The sequence below is a fragment of the Xenia sp. Carnegie-2017 genome, unplaced genomic scaffold, assembly GCF_021976095.1.
Source record: "Xenia sp. Carnegie-2017 unplaced genomic scaffold, XeniaSp_v1 HiC_scaffold_25, whole genome shotgun sequence".
In the NCBI taxonomy this organism is placed as follows: Eukaryota; Metazoa; Cnidaria; class Anthozoa; order Malacalcyonacea; family Xeniidae; genus Xenia; species Xenia sp. Carnegie-2017.
In genome coordinates this window covers 7,856,528-7,881,422 of record NW_025813488.1, presented here as the reverse complement: position 1 = coordinate 7,881,422, position 24,895 = coordinate 7,856,528, and the positions used below count along the sequence as shown (strand labels likewise).

At 37.2% G+C, this 24,895-nt stretch overlaps 2 protein-coding genes across 4 annotated transcripts; both read left to right on the top strand.

Annotated features, from left to right (window-relative positions):
* The first annotated feature begins 52 nt into the window (after positions 1 to 52).
* Positions 53 to 14,215, top strand: LOC124453690 (poly(ADP-ribose) glycohydrolase-like). Of its 2 annotated transcripts, XM_047004514.1 has the most exons (22): positions 53 to 800; positions 1,411 to 1,643; positions 1,924 to 2,412; positions 3,438 to 3,530; positions 5,554 to 5,591; positions 5,655 to 5,712; positions 5,897 to 5,986; positions 6,099 to 6,161; positions 6,430 to 6,522; positions 7,035 to 7,091; positions 7,163 to 7,263; positions 7,468 to 7,556; positions 7,766 to 7,832; positions 8,374 to 8,449; positions 10,332 to 10,376; positions 10,465 to 10,646; positions 10,810 to 10,918; positions 11,483 to 11,546; positions 11,789 to 11,833; positions 12,787 to 12,854; positions 13,394 to 13,454; positions 13,971 to 14,215. In XM_047004514.1, the coding sequence occupies exons 1-22, from the start codon at positions 704 to 706 to the stop codon at positions 14,066 to 14,068; spliced, it is 2,316 nt and encodes a 771-aa protein (XP_046860470.1). In that variant the 5' UTR covers positions 53 to 703; the 3' UTR covers positions 14,069 to 14,215. The 2 variants fall into 2 exon arrangements, 1 of the variants encoding a protein (XP_046860470.1); XR_006951163.1 differs by lacking the exon at positions 12,787 to 12,854 and having other exon boundaries at positions 13,971 to 14,057.
* A 716-nt stretch (positions 14,216 to 14,931) lies between these two features.
* On the top strand, positions 14,932 to 21,899 carry LOC124453693 (kelch-like protein 2). 2 transcript variants are annotated; one of them, XM_047004519.1, is made up of 7 exons: positions 14,932 to 15,133; positions 15,475 to 15,814; positions 16,510 to 16,782; positions 17,647 to 17,957; positions 19,221 to 19,509; positions 20,865 to 21,086; positions 21,167 to 21,899. In XM_047004519.1, exons 2-7 carry the CDS (start codon positions 15,485 to 15,487, stop codon positions 21,548 to 21,550), a joined length of 1,809 nt encoding a protein of 602 aa, XP_046860475.1. In that variant the 5' UTR covers positions 14,932 to 15,133; positions 15,475 to 15,484; the 3' UTR covers positions 21,551 to 21,899. The 2 variants fall into 2 exon arrangements, with proteins under 2 accessions (XP_046860475.1, XP_046860476.1); XM_047004520.1 differs by having other exon boundaries at positions 14,932 to 15,174.
* Positions 21,900 to 24,895: the final 2,996 nt, after the last annotated feature.

The following is a 24,895-nucleotide window of genomic DNA, read 5'->3' as shown; positions in this document are numbered from 1 at the left end:
AAGACTGTGTTTAGAATTTCAAGGTGAATTTGAGGTCTGAAAAACGACGAAAGGTCAAGGAAATTTGTTGATGATAAAGAAATATACAGAAATGTGACATTGTATAAACAAGCAAAATTTATTGACACAAAGACAAATTCATTTTGGCCATTTTCCATGACCTTCGACTTGTCATCCTTAATTTCATCATGACTCAACCATTAACCTCGACTGACAACGCTTTTACCGTGTAAACGACGTCAAACTTAAGCTGTCATGTGGAAATACGTTTCAGCGATAGTTTTAGCGATGATTCATGAAGGTATGTACCTTCCACTCCATGTCTCTAATGTCCTACTGGCTGTTTTATTAATGAATTTGGAATTCGCACGGCAAGAAGAAAAATCTAATGCAATACGCAGCGTGAGTCCATTAGGTATTGTGTTTATATGACCTCTCAACATTTTTATTAGCTGTTTTATCTAACATGATTTCAACCAATAAAGAAACAGCGTTTACATCCAAAACCAACAACAAAATTATTTCGAAGAAAGAAAATTTGGGGACGATCTATCATTGTGAGCGATGGGAATTGACTGCACGAAAGTGCCTGACGTCATAAATACACTCGAAGTCTCTCGTACTTGAAAAAAACATTGAAAACAACGTCATTGGAAAGAATGCTTGCAATGAAATTGTTTGCCAAATACCCAAAATCCTGGGAATGAAACGATTGCGACAGGGGAAAATCGATGCGTTTTTAAAGAGAGCGCGTGCGGATGATGTAATAACAAGAAGGAATGATTGCAACCATTCCAGAGGTGATTTTAATAACTTTACAGTCTTTACTTCGCTATAATTTGTAGGCAAATGCTTGCTTTCTTACAATTTTTGCTGGCTGCTTGTTTGTTAATGAAAAGAAGTATAACATGTATACTTTTTGAGCATACGAGCTACTGAATTGTAGATGCAATTGCCATACACACCGCTGTGAATTTCCAATGGTTGATAATTTTCTGCAGGATCTGTCACTTAGTTGCAGCGTGTTTTTGCGATTACGTCCGGGCACATTCCGTGTAAATTCGACATCAATTCAGCATATTTACAATAAGATGTGTTAAGAAACTGGGTTGGTTGAATGTTAAGGACACTGCAGAGTTGGGCAGTTTTGCCCCAGATACGAGATATTTATCAATTGAAAAGCCGAAAACAGAAAAGTTACAAAACTTAAGGCTATTGGGTACATGTGTGCCACCCATTATCCCCCCGGGTTGATATTTTCCAGTTTTCTTCCACCGAGATATTAAGAAAAACTGACCAACTCTGCAGTCTGGAATGAGCATCTATTTGAATTACAAGTACTGTGTGAGACTCTTTGGAAAGTTTCAAGGACCCCTTTGTGTACATTTCAAATGTGCTTGTATGTTTTAGGCAATACACAATCAATCACTTTTGAAGAAGAGCACTTCATGGCTTCAGAAGAAAATATCAAATGTAGTAAATTTTCCCAGGACATCAAGCTGCCTTTGGTAAAGGACATATCCTTTGATGAGGATATCCAACCAAACCAAAATCCATCAGATGTTTCAATCACAGATATGAAGCTTCTATGTGCGCATCCTCCCAAGGAACCAAGCATTAAAGAGAAATGTACAGATAGTGAGGTACAATGCTTAAAATATTACTTGTGTTGGTAATTCTGTTTTTTATAGAAGTTTAGTACACAAATTTGCCTGTTGATTGTTTATTTTATTGCATTCTTAATTTCTTCTATTGTCATTACATTAAATTGTTATTTATTATACATATCGTGTATATTGTATAAATTATTATATATTATGTATAGTTAGCACAAACTAATAAACACAGCATATATAGGTTTATATATTTTAAAGGGAGAGGGTTTTGAGTTACATGAATGCCTATTTATAATTTATTACATAGGATGCAGTTAATCGCGATAAAGAGACAATGATGGAAGTTGATACTTCATCCGAAGTAAACAACGAATCTATTGTTGCCTATGACTCATGTAAGCAAGGTAACACAAGGCAGATGACAAGCACTGAAGAAATCAATGAGTCCATTGTTGGCATTGTTGCTTGTAAAAAGGATAACATGGAACTGATGACAAGTACAGAAGTCATCAAAGAATCTACTGCTGGTAATGTTGTATGTAAAAAAGATGACATGGGGCAAATGACAAACACTGAAGTAATCAATGAATCCATTGTTGGCAATGTCTCATGTGAACAACATAACATGGGTCAGATGGCAAACACTGAAGAAGGCTCCAAATCTTGTGATGCTTATTATGAACATATACCTGATGAAGACAATCTTGTTAAACCACTTGTTGAAAGTAATGCAAAGAATGAGTCAAACGAAGGCATTACAATTACCGATGACATTGATGAGCAACCAACAGAATATGTATGTATTAAAATCAAAACTTTATGACTTTCTAAGGCCTTTCAAATTATCAATGGCTGTTTTTAACATATCATCACTGCATGCAGCTTGATTGAAACATACATTCTCTATGACTGACTACAGTACAGCATACAATCTCTATGACTGACAACAGTATAGCATACAGTCTCTATGACTGACTACAGTACAGCATACAATCTCTATGACTGACAACAGTATAGCACATTCTCTATGACTGACTACAGTAATACATGACTGACTATAGCATACAGTCTCTATGACTGACTACAGTACAGCATACAATCTCTATGAATGACAACAGTATAGCATACAGTCTCTATGACTGACTACAGTATAGCATACAATCTCTATGACTGACTACAGTATAACATACACTATACAGTATAACATACAATCTCTATGACTGACTACAGTATACAATCACTACAGTATAACATCTCTCTATGACTGACTACAGTATAGCATACAATCTCTATGACTGACTACAGTATAACATATACATACAATCTCTATGACTGACACAGTATAACATACACTCTCTATGACTGACTACAGTATAATACAATCTCTACACTCATACAATCTCTATGACTGACTACAGTATAACATACAATCTACAGTATAGCACACAATCTCTATGACTGACTACAGTATAACATACACTCTATATGACTGACAACAGTATAACATATCTATATGACTGACAACAGTATAACATACACTCTCTATGACTGACTGACTACAGTATAACATACACTCTCTATGACTGACTACAGTATAACATACACTCTCTCTATGACTGACATACATGTATAATAACATACACTCTCTATGACTGACTACAGTATAACATACACTCTCTATGACTGACAACAGTATAGCATACACTCTCTATGACTGACTACAGTAAACATACACTCTCTATGACTGCTACTATAAAACACCTAACCAATGTTGTGCTCACATGACTTTATGATATTAACGGTGCTTTATTTAATCATTAGGGTATTGATTATGAAACATTGTTGAAGTATCCGAATTGTCTTCATACGGACGACCCGCTAATCCCGAGTAAGAATCATATAATCTTGTTTGAGGTAAGAGATTCAGATGTTTCAGATGTTGAATTGGCAATTGAACCAATGTTGTGTCCGTCATTACATTATAGTCTTCATTCACCTTAGAGAAAGTCGAGGAACTTTTTGTTGTACGAGATTTTGCTACATCCAGTTTACGTCTTTTACGTCATCAGTTACGTACTTTATTTCAAAAAGGATTATATCATCATTATGTAGACTACCAACCCACCTTTCCGATGGTAGGCACACGTGCCAAAAATACGAGATCGAATTGCAAAATTCGGACAATCGAATGGTCGGACATAGTATTGTTTATGTAGAATAGTGGCAATAAAATGGTCAGGAGATGCTTTTGAGTTTTGAGGCATTTGTGAATCGGATTCTAGTTATTCAGAACGATTATTTATACAAAAGTATTGTAAGATAAAAAGAAATTTACAATCCAAAATGAATTAGAATTTTATGACGTAAGGGTTCAATTTCGACGACAAATGGCTTGGCTTATTAAATGTTATCTTCGTAAAAATTATTATAAAAAAGTAGATAGTCTGTTTTTCCACGAAGCCCATGGATGCTTTCGTTCATGACGAGATAGGGAGGCTCTCGTTCATCACGAGAGAGTTATGAGAAAGTTACATTGTAAAACGTAACAAGTAAAAAACGTATAAACATGCTTAAAGTTGGTTTAAATTATAAGTCAAAAAGGCAGAAGTGTTTTGAACCTTTGTAGCATCCTTGGATGTTCTAGTTTCTTTTATGAGATAAAGAAAAAGATGAAATTCGAAAGCAAAAAAACCCCGTTTTCGGGCCATGCTTCCCGATACCTTCTTAAGCGTAAGGCACTAGAACGCCGCATGTTAACGTTTCGATGGGAGATTTCGGCCCCTCCACGCTATCCTACATGGGAGATGCAATAGCAAGCTTCCGCCCATCAGACCTATCAGACCCATCGGGATACGCAGGGAGAGTACGGTCGCAACCGAAGTCTGGGCCCCTAAGCCACTGCATACTATATCGCACCCAGCTTCCACTGCTAGTTGATATCTACTATATGAAGTTTTAGCTTTATATATATATACGTCAATTCAAAGGCTTACGAAAGTTGTGGTATTATTAAAGTCACTACTGCGCATGCCCAGATGATTTCTTTCATAATTTGCGACTAATTGAGCTAATTGCCGCAAATGTAGTGCAAGCACACATAGTTAGTCGTTGCCATGACTGTGAACAATTGGTCGAGTGAACTGCGCATGCTCGAGCGCATGCGCAGATGATTTCTCTATTAAATTGTTACTAAGCATGCTATTTACTTCAAAATCGGTGCTAGTAGATGCAGTTGGTCGTTGCCATGACCATGAACTTTGGTATCTGGTCAATTTTTTCGCATGCTCTTTGTCTGCTTAAGCTTGTTTTGACAAATACATATCAAACTCATCAACACTTTCTTACGGCACTCGTAATAACCGCGACAACGCTAGAAATGTTTTTATTTTTCTCTATAGTTTTGTATCTGCATATTGCGTATCATATCCAAGCATTCCTTTCATTGGACGGAAAATTGTTTTTATTCACTCTTATACCTACTGCTTTTATAATTAGTCGTTCTGTATTTCTAAAATAAGATTTACAAATGCCCCAAGATCATCTTCTTTTTTTTTTATTGCCACTATTCTACATAAACAATACTATGTCCGACCATTTGATTGTCTGAATTTTTTAATTTGATCTCGTATTTTTCACACGTGTGTGTCTACCGTCGGAAACGGGGAATAACTTTGACTTCAACGATTATACTGAAATGGCCTAAAATCAATTTTCAACTTAAGTATGAGCGTGGAAGACATTAGCCTGCTTGTTAGTGGAAGTGGGGAGTGGCAATAATTATATATTCATGTTCTGCTGTATTAAGTTCCTTTGAAACATGCTTATATGAATGTTTCGCGCCCCGCGCAAGTATCGAGGCTAGCTACGGCCTTGGAGCGGGGGTTGAAACCATAATCATCATTTGAATTGTATATGTTCATTATTTGTTGCTTATTAGCCGTACAATCCAAGTCGTCCTTATCCCAAGGAGTTCAGGTATATCCAATGTTCGTGTTTTGGTAAAATTGCACTGTGATTTACCAATTTCTTTTTGTTTAGAGATTATTGTGCGAAAGGCAACCAAGTATTGTTGCCTTGCTGTAAACCCAAATCAAAGGTGAGCATGTAAATACACGGAGCAGTTCCATAATACTTCCACCTTTCAGTTGCTTTATGCACATTTTTATAGCCACTTATATGATTTCGAAATAAAATCGACGTTGGCAACCACCAACCATAGGAAGTTACAATACGTCATCATTTGCATTTTAACATGCGCTCACCATTGATTATTTTTAAAGAAAGATGGAGATGGGGACTCGAAAGATCGTTGGAACCTCGTGGTTAGATCTTTCTCAGCGAAATCGATATACAGCGTCGAGGATTTAAAGGTTTATTGCTTTGTGTTTGCTTGAGCGATAGCTTTACCACCACCCCACCCCACCCCTCCACCATCAAAACAATTTGTATTGTATTTCAAAAAATCTATTGTATTTATTTCAGGACATTATATTGAAGTACAATTCCAAGCCATCAAATTTCAGGGTATTGGATGATTTTGTAAATGTAAGTAAGTAGTTTTGAGAAGTTTTTTTTTCCTTCCAGTAATCTAATCCAAAATCTTTGCATGACGTCAATGACCAACAGTTCAGTACTGATAGTGAGTCTGGACAAATTTTTTTCCTTCCAGTAGTCTAATCCAAAATTTTTTCATGACCTCAAGGACCAACAGTTCAGTACTGATAGTGAGTCTGGACAAAGTTCGTTCGGATGAGGTGTACTTCTTTGGTTTTATTGGATCACCACAGCATATTTTTGACTGTTTATTCTACAGAGCGCAGCTTGTGACTATCGGGAGCGTTTCTTTGAAATCGTACTTCCTGGTATCGTTGAATTGGTGTTAAATATGAAGGAGATCGTCACTCAGGTAATTGACGTCACACTTCATGATGTCATATGGTATTTTTGTGCTCTTTTCAGCTATCGACTTGCCTCTTTTATGGTAGGCAAATTCGATAAATGTCTATGTTGGTAGTGTATTGATATTTTTCATTTTGATGGTCATTAAAAGATTCGTGTACACAGCGTACTAGCCAAGACAACATTTTACCTCCCAAATTTGTCATATTAGCACCCCTTCATCAGTTACCCTTCAATGCTTTTGATTTCGGTGCCCCCTCCTTTACTTTTAATGTCAGTGCCCCCTGCTTTACTTTTGATTCACCCCTCTTTATATGTCTGCCCCCCTTTATTTTATATGTCAGTGACCTCTCTTTTACTTTTAATGTCAGTGCCCCCTCCTTTACTTTTGATGTCAGTGCCCTCTCCTTTACTTTTAATGTCAGTGCCCCCTCCTTTATTTTTGATTTCATTGCCTCTTACTTTCTATGCGTTTGCGAAGTGCCAGTAGTTTAAAAATTGATGCTTTTTCACTTGCAGCCTCCTCCTATTCTTAAACAACACGTTGAGAAGATGTTGACATTGTCCCAACGTCAAGTATTGTGCAATTATTCGTGCCATCGTGGTTTTTTTTGTCACCGTAGAAATTTTTCTCTTTCATTATTTAGGCGGCCTGTCTTCTAGCTTCGGCGTTTCTTTGTCTATTCCCTCGCAGAAATCACGGCAGTCGTGAATTTTCGCGCAGCTTACCATCGGTAAATTTCAATAGGTAAAATTCTTTGCCTATATATGTTGTGGAAATGGCCGTCAGCTTTGTACAGTTCTTTCTGAAGATTGATATCTACTCTTTGCCTGCCTCGTAGTGTAACGTTTACAAACGTGTAACAAACGCCTTTTGTTGCTCGAGGCTCTTGTAAATTATCAAGACTTTTCCAAGCAAACTACTGGAACTTTTAAATTGCTCTTCTTTCAGACTCTTTGAAAGATTTGACGAAGACAACGAAACAAACCTCCATAAACTGGCAGCTTTCATTTCGTACTTTAATTCAGTGATTGAAGATAGTAAGAGTCGCACATTTACCGATATATTGTTTGCTTACTCTACATAATCCAAAGTGGACGTGCCGACTTAACTTAGAGTACGATTATACCACTGCCTACCAATGGTATCTCTTACTGTCCCTTGACTTAGAGTACGATTATATCACTGCCTACCAATGGTATCTCTTACTGTCCCTTGACTTTTAAGCTAATATCTGTTTATGTTTTAGTGCCTGAAGGAACATTGTCCTTTCAAAGGCAAGTTTTACATCAAGATGAAATTCCTAACTGGGGCAGGTAATCACATTGAATGTAACGACATAAAAATCTAGGGTGGGAGAGGGTAGGAAGGGAAATATTTTAGGTGCCTAGTTGACCGTGACTGTTTTCGTAGGGTTGTGGTTGGATAATATTTAATTTCCTTATCTAAGATGGAACTATGTAACGTTTTTACGTGTACATGTAAATTTACATGATACGCTTTGTGGGACGTCTTGAGCTAGCATATATGATTAGGAAATAGATTTACAGATGCAAGATCTTACTTAATAGGTATGCATCCTAATTCATTAAGTGTTAAATGAAGCTATAGACGTTCTGGTGTGTTTTTATTCCATGATTGTGAAGCTTGCAATGGGGGAGGGAATGAAAGCTATGCCGATTAAGACGTATTTTGTTGGATAAAAATGTTGGATTCATTGGTACCTCTATGTACACTTCAAAGGTACCTGTATGTACACTTCAATGGTACCTGTATGTACACTTTAATGATACCTCTATGTAAACTTCAAAGGTACCTGTATGTACACTTCAATGAAAGATGAGTTTTGTATTTTAGGCGTAAGACAACGTTGACTAATTTGCGTGCTGTTAGTGAAGGTACAATCGAAGATAATGCTCCAGGGATGTTACAGGTATGTATGTATGAGAGAAACAACGAAAACGCAACAGGTTTGTGTAGTTTGATTTGTGAAGTTTGTGTCAGTAGACGTTGTTCATTAGAGATGAAATCAGTAGAGATTGTGTAAATGTAGTTAGTGTGAATATAGATTCTCTTGCTGCATTCAATAGACGTTGTTCATTAGAGATGAAATCAGTAGAGATTGTGTAAATGTAGGTAGTGTGAATAAAGATCCTCTTGCTACACTCAATAGACGTTGTTCATTAGAGATGAAATCAGTAGAGATTGTGTAAATGTAGTTAGTGTGAATATAGATTCTCTTGCTACACTCAATAGACGTTGTTCATTAGAGATGAAATCAGTAGAGATTGTGTAAATGTAGTCAGTGTGAATATAGATTCTCTTGCTGCATTCAATAGACGTTGTTCATTAGAGATGAAATCAGTAGAGATTGTGTAAATGTGGGTAGTGTGAATATAGATTCTCCTGCTGCACTCAATAGACGTTGTTCATTAGAGATGAAGTCAGTAGAGATTGTGTAAATGTAGGTAGTGTGAATATAGATTCTCTTGCTACACTCAATAGACGTTGTTCATTAGAGATGAAGTCAGTAGAGATTGTGTAAATGTAGTTAGTGTGAATATAGATTCTCTTGCTGCACTCAATAGACGTTGTTCATTAGAGATGAAGTCAGTAGAGATTGTGTAAATGTAGTTAGTGTGAATATAGATTCTCTTGCTACACTCAATAGACGTTGTTCATTAGAGATGAAATCAGTAGAGATTGTGTAAATGTAGTTAGTGTGAATATAGATTCTCTTGCTGCACTCAATAGACGTTGTTCATTAGAGATGAAGTCAGTAGAGATTGTGTAAATGTAGGTAGTGTGAATAAAGATCCTCTTGCTACACTCAATAGACGTTTTTTATTAGAGATGAAATCAGTAGAGATTGTGTAAATGTAGGTAGTGTGAATATAGATTCTCTTGCTACACTCAATAGACGTTGTTCATTAGAGATGAAATCAGTAGAGACTGTGTAATTGTAGTTAGTGTGAATATAGATTCTCTTGCTGCACTCAATAGACGTTGTTCATTAGAGATGAAATCAGTAGAGATTCTGTAAATGTAGTTAGTGTGAATATAGATTCTCTTGCTGCACTCAATAGGACGTTGTTCATTAGAGATGAAATCAGTAGAGATTGTGTAAATGTAGGTAGTGTGAATATAGATTCTCTTGCTACACTCAATAGACGTTGTTCATTAGAGATGAAATCAGTAGAGATTCTGTAAATGTAGTTAGTGTGAATATAGATTCTCTTGCTACACTCAATAGACGTTGTTCATTAGAGATGAAATCAGTAGAGATTGTGTAAATGTAGTTAGTGTGAATATAGATTCTCTTGCTACACTCAATAGACGTTGTTCATTAGAGATGAAATCAGTAGAGATTGTGTAAATGTAGTTAGTGTGAATATAGATTCTCTTGCTGCACTCAATAGACGTTGTTCATTAGAGATGAAGTCAGTAGAGATTGTGTAAATGTAGTTAGTGTGAATATAGATTCTCTTGCTACACTCAAAGACGTTGTTCATTAGAGATGAAATCAGTAGAGATTGTGTAAATGTAGTTAGTGTGAATATAGATTCTCTTGCTGCACTCAATAGACGTTGTTCATTAGAGATGAAGTCAGTAGAGATTGTGTAAATGTAGGTAGTGTGAATATAGATTCTCTTGCTACACTCAATAGACGTTGTTCATTAGAGATGAAATCAGTAGAGATTGTGTAAATGTAGTTGGTGTGGGTAAAGATTCTCTAGTTCACACCTTCCAGTCAAGATGTTTTCCGAAAAGATGTTGGCTTCAGATACATCAATGGCGTATTTCTATGTTTACAGGTGGACTTTGCAAATTGCTTGGTTGGAGGTGGTGTATTATCTCGAGTAAAAGTTTGCTGAAATTTGAACTCGTGTGTTTACCAGAATTGTATTGAGCAGCGCAGCTTGCTTATGCGTGCTCGTTCACTTTTAGGGCTGTGTTCAAGAGGAGATTCGCTTTCTCATGTATCCGGAAATGATCGTATCGCGATTGATCACGGAGAAACTCGAAGATAACGAATGTCTAATAATAACTGGAGCTCAACGTTTCGGAAAATATACTGGCTATGCAAAGACTTTCAGATTTATGGGACCAGTTAAGGATGACACACTAAGGTGCGGTTTTTGAAGCAGATGAGTCTGTTGGAAATATGAAGAAGGCCTGATTTACTCTCCAACCAAAACATACGTTTGCATTTCCATTTTACTCGTGTTCACAGTTCTTGCGGTGTCGATCAAACTACACTTCATTCGACGTATTATTTTGCTATTTATACAGAGATAGCTGGGGGCGAAGATTAACGAGTGTAGTCGCCATCGATGCCCGACCATTTGTCAATTATACTGAGCAATTTACTCCCTATAATATAACACGTGAACTAAACAAGGTAAGCTTGACGAATCTCGTTTGTCAAATCACAACTTGGGTTTTTTGCAACGTTGAGTTGGCTGCTTTTTACTGTGCGGTTTATTGCGCGAAGGTGTATTCTTTCTTGAAGAAATAAAAGATGTTTACTGTGTTTTCACAGGCTTATGCAAAACGAGGAGACCTTTGGGAGAACTCGAGAGCAGATCAGTGCAAGCCCGGGACCGAAGGTCGAGGGTTGCATCTGCTCGTGGCGCGAGAGTTTTCACAAACGTCTCCGAGGTTTGCATAATCCAGTGCAAACACGAAAAACATCTTTTATTTCTTTTATAAAATAATAATGATGCGAAACAGACAAATTTAAAGTAAACGTTTTAATTTTTCCTCTAAAATGTATTCATGATCGATTTGCAAATTCTCTTTGACTGATTGATTGTTATGATTGATTTGATCGGTGAGCTCAGATGTGTTTTGCACAGGCTCATGAAAACACAGCTCTAGACCAATCAGTGCACGCGTTTCATTGTGTTTATTTTATAATTTTCCATGATGTAATCGAACCTTTGATATTTTTTCTTGTTTTAAGGCATACGTAGGTTTTCTCTCGCGAAACATTGAAGATCGAAATCATTTGCCAGCTGTTGCAACGGGTATGATATCATAAGCTATTCATGGGATGGGTGGGATTTTAATTTTGTGTAGAGAGGGGGTAGCTGCCACTTAACAGGGGAAAGATTTACTATAAATCGTGATCTGTGTTTAACAATAGTATTTAAAGCTTCACAGCAGCATGACCTTTTCAATGTTTTCGCTTTTTAATCTAATTATGGTTACATCCCCTCGACTGTGTTTACTTAAGGGAGATTGATAAAGCTTTAATTTAATTTTAAAGGAAATTGGGGCTGTGGTGCTTTTAATGGCGATAAACAGCTGAAAAGTAAGTAAGCCAATTAAACTACTAAATGAAGATATGATCTTCGCACTGCTGGACAATTTAAGCAATTGTCTCATGAACCTGAAAAATTCAGGTGACTGAACGGGATTAAACTACTTTGCGCACGTTTCTGTATTGGATTGTTTTGCTCGCGTTTCGTCCAAACTCAATAAACTATTATCTAAAACGCTAACCCCGCCGCTGTTGTTTACATAAGCTTTTAAGGTTTTGACATCACGTGACGATGTGATATCATGTGACTTTAAAGCCTCAATGTTGGTGGCTTACTGCAAAGTTCCGACCTCAACAGAATATGAAATCTACACATTTTCCCCCCCTTTGTTTGGTGTTGCCAGCCCACAAGTTTAGTCGTGCTATGTGAATATTTTAGTGTCATATACTCACTGTAGAACAATAGATTTCTAATGAAGTGAGTTATGCTAATGATATCAAATTTACAAAGCACGAACAAAATATGCAGGCTGGCTACATCACTCAACTGCAGCCAGTTACAAGACCTAATGTGAAGGACTATATAGGCATATAATTAAATACGAACAAAATATGCAGGCTGGCTACATCACTGAACTGCAACCAGTTACAAGACCTAATGTGAAGGACTATATAGGCATATAATTAAATACGAACAAAATATGCAGGCTGGCTACATCACTGAACTGCAGCCAGTTACAAGACCTAATGTGAAGGACTATATAGGCATATAATTAAATACGAACAAAATATACAGGCTGGCTACATCACTGAACTGCAGCCAGTTACAAGACCTAATAGTTAGAAAAGTGAAGGACTATACATGCATATAATTAAGTGTGCGTACCAGAAATTGCCATGATGTATATTTTGCTACAAGAGGTATTGTAGTGAACAGACACAAAGAAAACTCAAACACGACTGAGCGTGCAAAAACGACTTGTTATCAATGAATTTGTTGACAGGTTTATTACAAATTATGGCCGCAAGTGAAGCAAAACGGGACGTCTTGTTTTTCACGTTTGGCGATAAGGTATTTGCGCAAAAGCTCTCATTTTCGCCTTTTGGGGGCCACGTCCACAATCCAGGGGCCGGTTGCACGAAGCCTGGATAGCGTTATCCATTGGATAGCAAAAATTTTCAAACTTGGTAAAAAAAGGTGTTTATATTTTTCTTACGACAGAGAAAGTTTGTAATCTTCGAAAAAATATTTTATTTCAGTAATTTCACAGTTCAAATTGAATATTTTTTTCTTCTAAGATATTTTATGAACGTTTACAAAAATTTTTTATCCAGTGAATAGCGCTATTAGGCCTTTGTGCAACCAGCCCCTGTTGCTGCATTGGATCGATCTAATTACTTGACAACCCATCCACTTTCAATAACATATCACCTACATATAATCCATCGACTTTATTACTTTCATTTACCCGGATGATTACGTCGATGATGCATGAGATTCCTTGCAAACAGTTTTACTGCCCCCCTCCCCTCAAAATGGGGCTGCAAACATTGGCAATGATCTTGTTGTTGCAGAGGTTTCTCTTTTTCAGTGTTTTCAAACTATTTCAGGAGCAAGCTAGAGAGCTCGCAAATATTCATCGAAAACTTAAAGAAAATAACATCACGATTGGTAAGAGGTCTTTGTCTTCACCCCACCCCACCCCCAGTTAGATATGCAGTTTATAGATCTTGAAGTACGAAGTTTTATCATTTAAAACACCATGACCTACAGCACCTAAAACCGAGCCTCATTTTATTTCGACTGACGTTAGATCCGCCATTGTTAAGGGTTTGAAAAATATTTTTCTTTTTTCTACGAGCACAAAGGAAAGCAAAACAATTTTTGCTTATCGAGAAATCAATTTTTGTCTTTACTTCAGACACCTGTTACATGTATCTATACTATCTAGACTATCAATTGTAATTTCCTATTTTTAACTGAAGCTCTGTTATCTTATATATCAAACGTCTTTAAGGTAATATATTTTCTGGAAGCTCAAAAATGAAAATGAAAATAGTGACACTTTTTCCTTGCTGTGTCTTGATAAAAAAATCTCTAAAATATTTTCTGTGACCAATGATCCAATTGTCCCGTCCATTCTCCACCCCCGACCATTGTCAAGATGAAATGGTTCTATTGCTGTAGGTTGGCTATGGGAGCATTTATTCAAGTATCGTAAAGAGGCGTTACTGAGTCGTAACTTATTCAAATATCTCGAGGAATCATTGGAAAGGAAGGAATAGTGTAAACACAACAGCATATTTTAGTTGAATTTTTAACTGAAAATATTTTGATTTTGTAAAAATCATCTTGTACATACTTAAATTATGGATTGCTATTGCTTAATTTGAAGGTGTTCGTACGTGACTAGGATCGACGTTAGAAAGTTAGAAACTCAATGTGTCACTTTATATGGAAGCGTTCAACTACCATTTGCTTTAAAATGATTATGGTACTCAACAGCAATCATTAAGGGGAGTTTAGGAGCGTGTGACGTCCCCAGCTTTAGTGAAAACGAATAAACAGTCGTGGTAGTAACTGATAGAGGACGAAAAAAGGCGGTCCGGATAAAATTGTGGCTTTTTCGGGGCACTACAAAAGCTTGTTCCAACGCCAAGACAGTTGAGAAAATACTGATGCTAGTTCGCCTGTATACTAAATTTAAGATATTTTTGGCTAAAAAGTTCAGTAAACAGTTTCTAAATGAAGAATCGGTAGTGATGACGCTATGACGAAAATACTCCTGTTCTTCATGCCAACTGTAGTACGCCTCGATTCCAAAGTTGCTATATATACCGATTTTGAAATTTCTTCAATAATTTGACTGATATGTATTGCATCTCATTACGACTGATGATGTGTGAGATGCGAGAACATCTCACATCCATAGTTTAAGATTTAGAAGAAAAACTATACCACATGGCATGCGTCTTTCGGAGTATTTAAACCTTCATTTGTGGGTTGCTTAACTTAATTTTGTTGTAGAAAGTATAAGCACTTTAAGTGTTTGAAAATATACTGTAAAGACAATCCTTAGTCTGTGGCCGTCATGAAACCACTCCCTGAAAGTTACTTTTATTTTTTCTTTAAAATGTGCGAGCGATGTCTGGAATTATCGCTTCGCTGGACGACCCCCCGTCTCTATCATTCTCGGGCAAGCTTCCCGTCATGCCATATCAGATGAAAACATAATAAAGCATTGACGAAACCTGTTCATTTTACATCTCACATAAGCAAAGTGCAGGGATATTTTTCATGGTTTTCTGCGAGAATTTCGTCGACTTGAAAGCTTAGAGTGCTAGTCAAAGGTAACATCGAGTTATTTGTAGAGTATATGGCTTAGTGCAAGGTGAATAATAGTATTTGTTCTTTCATATTCGCCAATTGTGTGATACTTTACCTTGGGTCTTTGTTGATAAAGTTAGAGTACTATTTCCTGATGCCCTTGACTCGTAATTTCATAACAATTTACTTGCAAAGAAAGGAAACAGAGATTAAATACTGTAGGTTACATTTGACATATTTAAAAGTTCCAAATCAAGTCAATTTAAACTTTACTCCCGTTGCTTTCCGGCCTGTGTGATGTTCTGATTTTGTAAATTTAAGTTGCTAAAAATATATTTTAACGTAATCATTTCTATTCAATTAGCCAACGTACAATGGCTGATGAGGTCCTGGATGAGAAGCAGGCAGTTTCACCATCGTATCAAAATAATGATCATTATGTGAAAGCCTTTCATACCATGAACAATTTGCGTCAACATAACATATTATGTGATGTCATTATACAGACTGGTTCTGCTCAATTTCCTGCTCACAAGGTTGTGCTAGCATCTTGTAGTGCGTATTTTTATGCCATGTTTACTGGCGAACTCTCAGAAAGCAAACAGGTGAACGTAACAATAAAAGATGTTGATCCCGTTGCCTTGGAGATGCTTCTTGAGTTTGCTTACACTGCAGAGATTCAAGTGACAGAAGAAAATGTTCAGGTAATCTAGAAAAATTTTCCAAAAAAGATGGTTTTATGTATAATAAAAAGATGTGTTGGTTGTAACCGTTTGGTTTTTTTTTTCAAATTTGATTCATTACAAAGATCTTGGACTGGAATTTTAAGCAACATAATGACAGAATGAAAGGAATGTATTGTGACGAAAGGATAATTTTTCACATCTTATTATTGATTAGATTTGCTTTTTATCGGTAGTACAGTAAAAAGAAATTCTTGCTCAAAGGAAACTTTCAGTGCAAGCATGTTTAAGGATCTTATGCCATTGTCACTGTGAACTCATTTGTTCACAATATTGTTGTGCTCCATGTATGATATTTTGATTACATAGATACAATGAAATACAAAGAACAAATTTTAGCTTAAAGGGACCAAAGAGCCAGAAGGGATTGTGTGGTTTATGGCTCCTAACCCCCCTCCCCCCCCCCTCCAATAATTTTGCTTCCATTTTAAATTTTTGAAATTTATGCCTACCTGCAACTGACTTCCGTGGCTATGGCGGTTGATGGCCCCTTTAATCAAAAATATGCTCTGTGGTCCTAGTTAAGCTGTGAAGCAATAAATTTGTGAACTAGTGAAGCAAGGAAGCAGTAAATTAGTGATGTAGTTGTATGGAAATGAAGCAGTGTAGCCTTCCATATGGTGTCATATAAATTGCATTTCATTATCACATTCCAGGTCTTGCTTCCTGTGGCAAGTCTCCTTCAGATGACCGAGGTCAGAGTTGCTTGCTCGGATTTTCTCAAAAAACAGTTGGACCCCTCCAATTGTCTGGGAATTCGACGTTTTGCGGACGTTCATGGCTGCATGGACTTACTGGCTGGTGCTCACACTTATACGGAACAACATTTCTCCGAGATCGTTCATGGCGAGGAGTTTTTGAATCTACCTGCTATGCAGATCTGTGAGCTCATCTCGAGTGACCAGTTGACTGTACCTTCCGAGGAAAAGGTATGTGCTTGTTCACATTTTTTCTACATCTATGGTAAGTAAATCTAAACAGGACTGGTCATTTCTTGAAATCTTTTATTGCCGAATTGTCTCCGCCCGAACGCTTGTAGCGCGCACAGTGGATAGTTGAAGTAAATAATTATGATGAAAGGCCGTCTTTAGTGAAATCAACCTTCGCAAGGTTTTAAAAACACGTTCATCAATTATACGTGCAGATTTGCAGACTTTCAAGTTTACATTCTGCAACTAAATCATTCATGTCACTGTGTACGCGAGTCAAGTTAATCAGTTCAATAATTTTACTTCAGATGATTTCTATTATTTTGATAGTGCAGCGCAGAGGAAACTTACTCTGCCTGGTAGCTTTATCTTTGAACTTTCATAAGTTGCATTGAATTATTACGAGCTTCGTTGTGGCGTTTCCCAATGGATTTTCAAATTCACGAGACCGCTTCGTTGGTACTGTGTCTAACTAATCGGAGGCTTCATTTTATCGTGTTTGACAAAAATGAAAGTTCGGGATATTTTGGTGGAATGTTAACTGAAACAGAAAACGACTATAAGCAGAGGTCGATTTACTTGGTTATCCCAACCAAGATTTAGCAATGGGAGGGGGGGGAGGGTAGTGCAGAAGGGGTTGGCAATTAATATACCAAGCAACAAAGCGATTGTAATACGTGCTTAATGGGGCACACTTTCAAAAATTTTATCGAACATGGTTTAAGAGTAACAAAAATGTAGGAATGGCATAGCTCCACCCACCCACCCCCCGGTTTCTAAAACCATCCTACATCCCTCCCTGCTATTAATCAAGGTTTCATTCAACAAAGTGCTAACCTCTGTTCTAATTATTGTGAACGACAGGTGTTTGAAGCGGTCGTGTCATGGGTGGAACATAACTGCGAAGAAAGACAAGAATACTTCGCTCAGTTGATGGAGCATGTTCGCCTGCCGTTGCTATCACGCGAGTATCTAGTCGAGCGAGTGGAGAGCGAGTCTTTGATCAAGCGAAACTTTGCTTGCAAAGACTTCCTGATCGAGGCAATGAAGTACCATTTGCTGACGAGCGAGCAGCGTTCCGTCCTGCAGACGCCAAGGACACGACCAAGAACACCCGTGGGTTTACCGAAAGTGATGTATGTCGTTGGTGGACAGGCACCGAAAGCAATTCGCAGGTACTCGTGATAGACCTTACCAGCTCATTTCACTTGAAGGAAATTTATTGGATGATAACACATAGAGAGCGGTGTATTTGCTTTGGTAAATAAAAACTTGGTAGTTCTAAGAGGAATTGAGATGAATTAAATGACGCGCTGCATTTTGGCAGACTTCTCATCAGGTGTCACGTTACTTAATGAAAAGTAAAAATTTAGTCAACTGAGAGAGAAAGACATCGTCCCATTTCTTGTCCTTTATTATAAATATTAGTAATGTTAAAAGTAGATTTTTTTAAATATTATATTTATATTTTTTCAAGCAGACGTGTCACCTAATGAGGCACCGTTTTTCTTAATTTTTGGTTTTCAACAGCTCTTGTTAGAACTGTCATTTACCACGGCAAATACACTATTCAAAGCAGTATTTAGTTTCTGACCGGCGCTCATCCATCTCTTACAGCACAGGCTTTCTTTTGTTGTACACTGGATGAAAGAACTACATTACATAGATAGCTCTAACTAGATCTCTTGGAAGAACAATATAGAACTGATAGAATTACTGACTAAAAAGTTGTGCTGGCCAAGGTGTCTTCTTTTACTTTTAAAGTGAATGAGTGAGAAGGAATAAGCTTGGCCGGATGTGAATGAAATTTAGCAGTAGCTAACGGAATTATTCTGTCTGTAAAGCCTTATTTTATTGTTAAGGCTTTCTCCCGTAGTACCCGTACATTATTATATGGCAAGCGTCACTTCCTGCTAAATGACGCGCTTTGATTGGCTCAGAAACATTCAACTCAGACAACGGCTCAGGACCGCCATCCAAAATGCGTAATTTTACAGTCAAATGTAAACAAAGTTCGTAAAGCAAACAACAAAACGTAAAAAAAAACAAAAATAAAAATGATTTGCAAATGTGAGTCGAAGGAAAAACACTTGGAAAACAGTTTAACTATCCAAACGACGCAATTTGAAACGATTTCTTTTTTACTGACAAAAACTACAAAAACGAAAGTCAACCCGTGCAAAACAGCAAAGACGAGAAAGAAAACAAGCTTCTATTCAGGTCAAATAATGCCATATAATAATCCTTTTAATAACCTTTCTTCCTTGGTCTTTACTAAGAAATACCAGACCTCTGTCTTTTTGTACAAACCTCGCTCTACGGACTCGCTCTGTACAAAAAAACCTCGGTCCGTTATTTCTCCGTAAAGACCTCAAGCTCGATTATTAAGGGCTTATTAATCACTTAAGATGCACTGAACGTTTTTACTTTATTTTCAGTGTGGAATGTTACGATTTCAAGACTGAGCAGTGGCACCAGGTGGCCGAAATGAACAGTCGCCGATGCAGGGCAGGAGTGGCCGTCATGAACGGTTGTATATACGCTGTTGGTGGTTTTAATGGATCGTTAAGGATAAGAACGGTTGATTGTTACGATCCATCGTGCAACCAATGGCATACTGTAGCATCCATGGAAGCTAGACGGAGTACACTTGGGGCTGCGGTCTTGAATGGCTTGCTTTACGCTATTGGTGGTTTTGACGGTACCACTGGCTTGAACACGTGCGAGGTAAAGATTTTATAATTATGACAACACTGCATGTACAAGTACTACGTCAAACACACGGAGCTGCGCAGTGTAATTTAATCAGTGAACAACGTGACAACAACTGGTTATATACACTTCGGCCTGTCATAGGTTTTAATAGTTTTTTTTTTCTTCATGATCTGCATCTCATGATACGTGAATCAAAAGAATATGACAGCTAATGGAGAAATGAAAAAAATGTATCAAACATTTAGTGATTTTTGTGATCAACTTACCAGAAGACGGTTTTTTTTTTTGAAAATTTGCTTTGAATCCCTAGTTTGTCAGGCTTTACTAAAAGATGGTGTTTTTTTGAAAATTTGCTTGGATCCCTAGTGTGTCTGGCAGTAAAGTAAACTTTAGGACTTTGACGGTGCTTATTTATCGAGTAGAAGCGATTCAGGCGCTTAGCGTGCTTATTTAGTACACTCAAGCCTTAGTTGTCCTCAAGCCGTGGTCCTTTATATAATTCTTTTTAAAAAGACTTTCGCTTTTTTATGCACAACTCGCCAACCTTTTTAAAACACGACTGTGGTCCGCGAACATCTTCTCACCTTTAGTGTGATTTATATATTGTTATGAATTACACATTGATCAGATTTGTACGACTAGATTCCATTTTTGAACCGTTTCAGATCATTTATGATCGTAGCTAATGATCAAGGGAATGTGATGGTTAAGGGAGTTCTGCTCACAATTCATAGAACAGCTCCTGTTTCCCCCCCTTTGAAGACGGTGTCCTTGCTTCACCATGACATGGTAAAGACATCCGGGGTTTTGAATCATTTGTATTAACCGTCTGACTCTGTCATCTGTCAGTTCCGTTGGGGCGAATTCTACCATGCTTGCATGCTACAGTGTTTCCAGATCGTGAAGAAAGTTCATAGATTTTTGAACATTTTTGCCCTCTTTATGAACTTTTCACGAACATTAAAATTTTGTGAACTTTTTGTAAACTTTTCAAAATTTCATGAATTTTTGTATCTACCGATCCAAAAAATTACAAATGATATGAACTTTTTGCCATTTTTGTGAACTTTTGACTTAAGCGAACATGAATATTATAAAATTTAATCTAGCAACCCTGGCTTGCTAACATCTAAGCCAATATCTGCGAGTGGCATTTGTGAAAAACACTTCTCGAGGCTGTGTTTTCTCCATTGAAAAACGACTGCTTAAAGGACGGTTTCGGCGTGTGCCTCGATTTTCTGTATCAAAGTTACTATAAAATGAAATCATCATAATACCTTCTTCTCGAGGGATGTCTTCATGATGTTTACGTGTACCTAACATCGATTTTTGCAAAAACTTTATCTCCATCGCGATCTTGCTTATAGGTGTACGATCCCAAGTTGAACGAATGGCGTTTTATTGCACCAATGGCAAGTCGTCGTAGCAGTGTCGGTGTGGGTGTATTGGGGGGTCTTCTCTACGCCGTGGGAGGATATGATGGTGCATCCAGGCATTGTCTCAGCTCAGTGGAATGCTACAATCCCGTCAAAAAAGAATGGAATCTCGTATGCGACATGAGTGCGCGAAGAAGTGGTGCGGGGGTTGGGGTGAGTGTTACTCGTTTACCTTATGCGCGCGTTTTTTTTTTGAGTTCATACGCCATGGGACTTTCTTAATTATCATGTAGGTGGCTGATGGTTTGCTGTATGCTATCGGTGGTCACGATGGTCCTCACGTCCGTAAGTCGGTGGAATGTTACAATCCAGAATCGAACCAATGGTGCCCTGTAGCTGATATGAGTATGTGCAGGCGAAACGCGGGTGTGGCTTCTGTGAATGGGCTGCTATTTGTGGTCGGTGGCGACGATGGTTCGGCTAACCTTGCATCGGTCGAGGTGTACAACCCTAGGACAAATCAATGGGGTTTGCTATCTTCGTGTATGGGAATTGGCCGTAGTTACAGTGGCGTTTGTGTTATTGACAAAAAGGTGAGAGATGTCGGACACTTGTCATCAGGTACGTGTATATTTGGTAGTGAAGATTCCCATGATACATGGAGGGGTAAACGATGACAGTATGCCGTACAATTGTTGGGACATAACTGCCTCGCACATTGTGGGAGGTAAATTTGTTGAGCGAGTTGATACTGTTTTTGAACCAACTGAAAAACATAAAGATTAGCGTTGACGTTAATCTAGAACAATGCGACATCGAGACGACTGGCAAACTCGACATGCTTCCACTCTTTTAGCGTTCATTGAGATAAGTAATTGAAGACTGCGCATGTTGTGCAAAAATTTTTTGCGAAGGCAAACTAAAGAGAGACTGCACAATTTATACAGGACTCTTGTGTACATATAAGATTACGTTGTATATTAGATATATTAATATAATAAAAGCGATCGATTCTAAGCCTGATAATGGTGCGTATATGAATTGATCCGAATCATTTCCTTGACGTAAAATGCATGGTAGTAAACAGAAGATTATTGAGCGCATGAGATGCTTCAAGTATTATCGCGGTACGTCAGAGAGGCTTACGAACCAGCTTAAACTTGTTTTGATACGAATGTCCTTCCTTTCTTTCATTAAACCGACTATCCTTCTTCGTCAGCTTCATTAGCTGCGATGTGAAATCTTTAGGAAATGCTCTTTACCTTTTTTGTAAAGTCTTCCAGACTTCGGCACTTTCGAGCACTTGTTGTTGCTTTGGGATTGTCAAAGTGACGAATGCCTAATGATGTTTGTTGTGTTAGTAAGAATAAGGTGGAAACTGACGTTTTTATGCACGTCTCTTGCGTTGTGTTTTGGTTCGTTCTCTTTCATTCGCAGTGGAAACTGACGTTTTTATGCACGTCTCTAGCGTTGTGTTTTGGTTCGTTCTCTTTCATTCGCATTTCTAGTTTTTGGTAAAATTCTAAACTCGCAGCTACAAAATGCTCGATAGGGAAAATCGTGTTGATTTAACAGAAAGGAAAGCTCCAACCCACATTCTCTGTAATGTTTTGATGCCTTGACAAATAACGGTGGAATTTTATTGTACGATAAAGGAGATTTTACACTTGCTGAAATACGGTTCATGGTGTATTTGTGTTATCTGATTTATGATAACTTTTATATGTAATTTAATAACCATGTAAATATGTGATACGATCAAAAAATGGGGAACAAATATGTTTAGCATTTTTTGCAGTCTTATGGAGAAATCAAAATTTCAAATTAGCTGCCGAAAGATGGCGTTTCTTAATTGTAGTTAAGTCTTGAAGAGATGAGGGCTTAAGCCTAGCAAAAGAAAACGCCGATAGCTCAGAGTTAAACTCATTCTCACGAATAGTTTTGATTACTGAACAAATAGCAGTGGAATTTTACATTGCGATAATGAGGATTTGTCTCATACAAGCCGAAATACCATTCAATATTCATCACGTTCAGTATAATCTATCTCTCGATAACTTCTTTATTAGTAATTAAATAACCATACAAATGTTATCTAAATGACAAAGAAAGATGTTTAGCATTTTTTGCATGAAGTTATTACGAAATTCTCTCGTTTGCCGAAAGAAGGCACCTTCAAATCTCGAAGAATTGAGGATTTATAACGAACAAAAGAGAATGCCAGAGTTTAATTTTGGTTGGTTTTATTTTAATGATAGTTGTGTATCGGTGGAACAAGATGCAGTGAAATAAAATAGATTTATATTGCGGGAGTCAAAGGAACGTTTTGTATGATCTGAATTCTGATGATTTAAATCAGTAACTCTATGTTATATTTCACATTTAAATGACGAAGAGGCTGAAGAGCACTTTACCAGGAGACTTTAGAAAGCAAATAAGAAGTCAACTAAATATTTAGGAAAGAGATTTGAGGTGGACAAAAGTGGAAATTTTTTCTTTTGCGCCACTCATTAATGAACAAGCAGGTTTATATCGAAAATATGCCATGAGATAAAGATGACCCATGTCCTGCACGAGTTGATACAGCGTTCATCGAATTCTTTATGATCTAAGATTGGGAAATTGTCGATTTCATCGCCTTGTACACATGATGAGAGCAAGATGATGTGACAGTCTGCTTAGCAAGTCGCGTTTTTATCAATAATTTATCGAGCAACGTATTTATTTACAATTTAAAAGTTTTATTTGAGAACTGTTTTTCAATTTGTTGCATGTCTAACACCACCATATTCGGCAAACGAATATCTCGCACAAACAAATCGCTTATGTGTGTCATGTAGTGTCAGCTATAAACAACAGACATTTTCAAAAAGTGAATAATGTACATTTATAGTATAGTATAGAGTAGGTGCATGGAAAACGCACATTCTTAAACACCTCCATAAATATGGATGTGTTTGATAAAAAAAAGTAAAATCTTGATGCAAAATCGGATGGAATTTCAAGTAAAAAAAAATGGTGTTTTATTTGTGTTTTAGCACCTCTTGTGTGATATATTAGGCAAGAACTTTGTGATGGTTTAAGTATATTAATACATTGCATTGCGCAAGTTGTTAAAACTTTAAATTTTTACTTCATTTGCCGTGAATCAACGTTTATTGACGCGCAATATCCCTCTTAAATGTTTCCCTTGCGTCCGTTTGTTGCGTCAGTAGTATTGTTTTATTTCCTCGAAACACGTCAATCATTTTATGTAAATTTGTAGCTAAACTCCATTAAAACTTGGGATGTTTCACATCGATACATGTGCGGATTGTTATACATTGCATTTGGATTCAAATCTGCTTCCTCGTTATAAATTTTTCAAGATATCGTTGAATTAAGCGTGAGACTTTTCTCTACTTAGGTTGTGACGGATTAGAATCGAAATATTTGAGGATTGTGAAAACGTTCGATTTACACAATAAAATATTTTCGGCGCATCCTTTGTTTCCTGTTCAACCAATGCGTCTAGCTAGCAACCCACACAAACCAGTTCGAAATGCGTGCTTGTCACCACATGTCTTTCAACTATATCGTGCAAATAGGTTACTAATCGTTCTGAGTGGGTATTTTTTTGAAACTGTTTTTAGACGTGTTATTTCCCATATTTTTACATCGGTGGTATGTGACTATGTGTTAGAGTGTTGTCATAATCATCAACAGATTTAGTTCTGCGTCCTCAAAACAATACAACTATAGCCATTTTTTGCAAAGTCAATAGAGGATTAAAATTGTGACATTCTACATGGTACATTCTAGTTCGAATGATAATCCCATTTACTGAAAAGAAAGCATGCACTCGAGCAATACTTGCGCCTATACATTGACGTACGAGCAAACTAATGGAGGGATATGATTTGAGAATAAAGACGATCAAAAAAAGGTTGGGCGTTTCTTGTAGTGCACGGCCAGCTTTGATGGCAAAACATTAGTTATCGGTAGGAAATTGAATCCTGTATTTCATGTAATTGTGCCTACAG